Below are 4,292 nucleotides of genomic sequence, written 5' to 3'. Positions count from 1 at the left end.
TCAGCCTTCCACTTCAGCCTTCCACACTCAGATTTAGTGTAGACCCTGTGGGGGCTTCTGAGTTGCAGCTTCAGCTTGCCTGACTGTACAGACCCCTAAGGTTTGGAAAAAAAAAAAAAAAAAAAAAACCTGCTAGAGGTTTGGGACCTAACAGTATTTAATCGGTAGGGTTTAGAGGGGGTTGGACCTGGCTTTTGGGGAAGAAAGGAGGTGGCAGAATTCCCTTTGGGCCACAGAAAGGCTTGATCTGAACTCAATTTGGCCTCAGAAAGGCAGTTGGAACTGCAGAAAGGAGGGATTGAGAAATCACTAAAATGGTATAAGGAAGGGAGCACAACCCAGTTCAAGAGGGAGATAAGAGACAGCAGGACCCTATTCAGGCTGGAAAAGGGGGCAGGACCCGTTTGGAGCCACAGAAAGTGGAGATCCAGACACAGAGAAAGAAGGGGACAGAATCCCTTTTGAATGGCTGAAAGAACCTAGCTCAAGCAGGAGAAAGGAGAGCTGGGACATGGTTCTGATCTGAAGAGGGAAAGGCCAGAACTTGACAGAGTTCAAGAACAAGGACTAACTTACACAGAAGTTTAATACCACTGGATTAGGGGGTGGGATATCCATGTGGCAGAAAGGGCAGGACCTGGAGGGACTTGGAAGACTTAGAAGTGGGGATAAGTGTTGTGGAAGGGATGGTGCAAAGAGATTCTGCAGAGCTCAGGGAGGGGCCCGGTGTTGGGGGAAGTGTTGCATCCAGACTTGATGGCTTTAGGAGTGGGCTGAGGGTGTGGTTGTGACGTGTAGTAAATTACTTAGTGTGGCTTCTCTGGCCATAAGTCTTTGTAAACTCTGTTGTAGAATTTGCTGTGAGCAACTGAGGAGCTTCTGATTGTAAAAGTTATCCACCTGGGGTATTTCTGTTGGGTGCAACAGAAAGCAATGTTCTGGGAGGTTCCTGCTCTCTCTCAAGTGCTTAGAATTCTGATGTTATGATTGGTTGGTTTGGCCACTCTGCTGGGCTCAAAAGGAGGCCTCCTAGAGGCAGAAGAAGTTTCTCTCTGACTGCTGGTTGAGGAAGATGTGCTGCTAAAAGAGACATGCGCTGCTGGGAAAGAGACGCAAGAGACATGCATTGCTGAGTGAGACACCGAGGGACACTCACTATTGGGAGAGAGACTGTGGGCTAGGAGAGAGACTGAGTGCTTTTCCTGAACTTGAATTGTAGCCTGGTGCTTCCCTAATAAACCCCGTAATCTGTGAGTTTTGTGTGGCTGCTGCAGTGAATTATCAGACCCAGGAGAGAGGTGGTGGGTGATTTGGGAGGAATGGTTGGTGAAAGGGCTGGAGGGAAGCAGCATTTCTGGCCTTGCAGGAATAGGCCTTGGGTTACTGATGGTGATTCTGTCTTCCTTTTGTGGGGTTAGAGGAAGTCAGGAGATGTGGCCTCCCTGCCTTTTCAGCAGGTTGAGATGGGCTTTGATAGTGGGATATGAGTGTTTAGGAATGAGCTGTTTAGAGATTGTCTGGTCCACTGAAGCACCTGTGCACTGAGAGCTTTGAAGAAAGGCTTCTGTTGGTAAAGTGGATAAGCTTGAGACAAGAACCTCTGGTTGGTGCGCATACACATTATCAAGTTGTGGTAGCGCTACGGGACATGTGTTGGGTGGGGTCACAGGAAGGAGGCAAAAGGAATTAGTGCTTGGAAACCAGATGGCCTGGGTTCCTAGGTAGGAGAACCCAGACAATGATGGGTTTGGGGACCATAGTTAGGCGAGATCTCCTCCTTCAGGATAGGCTAGAAGTTTGATGAGTGCCCCCCCCATTCTCCCCTGACTCAAGTTCCTTCCTCTCAAGCTCAGCTGTTACCCAATCTCCAAGAGCGATGGATAGGATAAATGACTACGGTTGTAGAATGCTCTAGTTCCAAGTGAATCCTCTTTTCACTCTTAGTAGGCAGTCTCCTCTGTCCTCAGTTCAGCTATTGCTGTTGGATCCCCTACCACCACACACTTGTGTAATTCCTTGCTCAACCTGTCTCAGCCCTCTTCCTCATGGTGGAAGGCAGGGAGAGGGAAACCTCCCTAATTCTATCCCTTGCTCCCTTCTCCTATCCCATTCCAGCATCAGTCATTGTTCAGAGGAAGAGTAGGTTTTTGTGGAGAGGGTGGACTGTAGGGTGGTCAGATGATCCAAAAGATCATAATCATAAGTATGTAGGGCCCTCTGCCTCCCTCTGGGGATCTGGAGCTTCATTTCCCTCCAAATACACAGACAAGACCCCAGAAGAGGACAGTGTCTTGATGATGCATACTTTATTGTTAGCAGCTAAAAACCTCCTGGCCATGGACCCACTAGTTGCCAACTGCCCTAAAAAAAGCAAGAACAAGGAGGCCTCTATTAAGGCTACTACGAAGGCCATATCTACTGTTTCTCCAGTCTTATCTTCCAATGAGATTACCAGCAAATCAAAAGTAATTTTGAAGGCTTTAAACTGGCTAATAAACCCCCATATCACTTAGGCTTCAGCTACACTGAAGCAGTCAATACTCAAGCTTCTTCAGCCACTACTCAGCCTAAAAAAGCCAACAAAACAAAGAGAACTAACACTAAGGCAATACAAGCCTCCCCAAACCCCAACTGGTAGTGAGGGCGCTACTATACATATCAAGACACCCTTGCACCTTGGTCGGCCCTAAACCTACGAGCCATCCCTCAGATTATTGAGGGTCTAGTTGCCAATAGTGCCTAAGGTACTTGACTGCTAACCAGAAGGCTGGTGGTTCAAACCCACCAGCCACTCCTCAGAAGGAAGACTGGGCAATCTACTTCCGTAGTGATACTGCCTCGGAAACCTAAGGAGGGGTCGCTATGAGTCGGTCCAACTCGACGATACATAACAACAACAGTTGTCAATAAGCCAACCAATTCACAAGACTTGATAGCCTCCACCAATCCTAAGAAAATTCCCAAGGCTAAGGAGGCTGCCAATAAGACCACAGCTAGTGTCATAGAGATCCTACCAGCTCCAATTGTCACGCACACAGCTACACCCCTAGGCCAAACCATCAATGATATGCCCAATATTCTAGCTGCAACAGCCTCTACTTGAATCAAGAAAGCCTCTAAAGCCAAGAAAGTGACTGTTAAGTCCATAAACTCTGACACTGAGCTCTTAGAGTCCTCACATGCCACTGAGGCTTCAGTAACAGCTATCTGGCCCCCAAAATTCCAAGGGCAAGAATGCTTCCAATAAGGGCCCAAATTCTGTTCTGAGATCTCTGAGGCTCCACCTGCCACTCAAAGGATGATCAAGCAAACCTTAGCAGCCACTCTATGAAGCAAAACAGGATTCAGCACATAGAACGCTGCCACTAAGTCATGGGCAGCTGAGCACCAGACTAAAATTGTTGACCAAAGCCCCCAGACCAAAGTAAGTGCCTTTGATACCCAGGTAGCTGCTGGTGTCCAGGTTGTGGCAGATGACCACCTGACTCAGTCGAGTCTGGAGCCCATAACCAGGATCCAGGGCAAGAAGAATTGAAAAAGGTAAGATCTCTGACATCACCATCCTTGATTTTACCCCTCTCTTTTTAAATTCCTGATTTGTTTGCTTCTTCTATAAAAATGTACTGAGCATTTTTACTTTGAACCAGATCCTGTGTTCAGATAAGGTATGAGATGTTGAGAAGAATGTGATGTAGTTTCTACCCTCTGGCAGTCCATAGACTAGTGGGGAAATAAGGCATCCATACACTTAACTACAACCTTGAGGTAATTCAACTTGTATTTATATAGTAGCTACCATGTAGGCTTTGTGTTGGGTACATTCATACAAGTTATGTCTTTATATCTTGAAAGTAATTCTTACCAACTAAGGATCATAGTCCCAATTTTACAGATAAGGAAACTGAATCCAAGAGAGATGAAGTGATATGCCCAAGGATATAGTTAATACATGTTAAAGTCAGTAATGGAGAAAGGAGAAGGAGGAGCCTCAGGCCCTGTGTTTGGGTTGCTCCTGGCCTGGAAGGGGAATGTAACTGCTGCCTGAAAGACAGTGAAAGACATGTCTGAGACTTAGCATGACCAACGGCTAGGTCAGGCCCCGCTACAGGGGCTTTCTGGAAGAGGTAAGATGAAGTGACAGAGCTATCTCTTTCACCTGGTGACTCTGGCCATTCCTTTATTCTGATGATACAGTTCAAACATCTGAATGAGGATGTAGAGGTGGCAATAATTACAGGAGGATCCCCCGGAGCCAATGTCACCCTGAAATGTGGCCATTTTGCAATGCTGCC

General features: G+C 46.9%; 1 protein-coding gene across 1 annotated transcript; it reads left to right on the top strand.

Annotated features, from left to right (window-relative positions):
- The first annotated feature begins 1,876 nt into the window (after positions 1–1,876).
- TRO (trophinin) lies at positions 1,877–3,535 on the top strand. Its single transcript, XM_042783192.1, is given in 6 exon segments — positions 1,877–1,921; positions 2,212–2,266; positions 2,269–2,508; positions 2,511–2,620; positions 2,622–2,679; positions 2,901–3,535. Coding segments are annotated over 6 exon segments (1,143 nt in total).
- The last annotated feature ends 757 nt before the right edge of the window (positions 3,536–4,292 follow it).

This window comes from Orycteropus afer, unplaced genomic scaffold (assembly GCF_000298275.1).
Source record: "Orycteropus afer afer isolate SDZICR_OR568_19922 unplaced genomic scaffold, OryAfe1.0 scaffold00719, whole genome shotgun sequence".
NCBI lineage: Eukaryota > Metazoa > Chordata > Mammalia > Tubulidentata > Orycteropodidae > Orycteropus > Orycteropus afer.
This window is presented reverse-complemented; position numbering and strand designations above follow the sequence as displayed.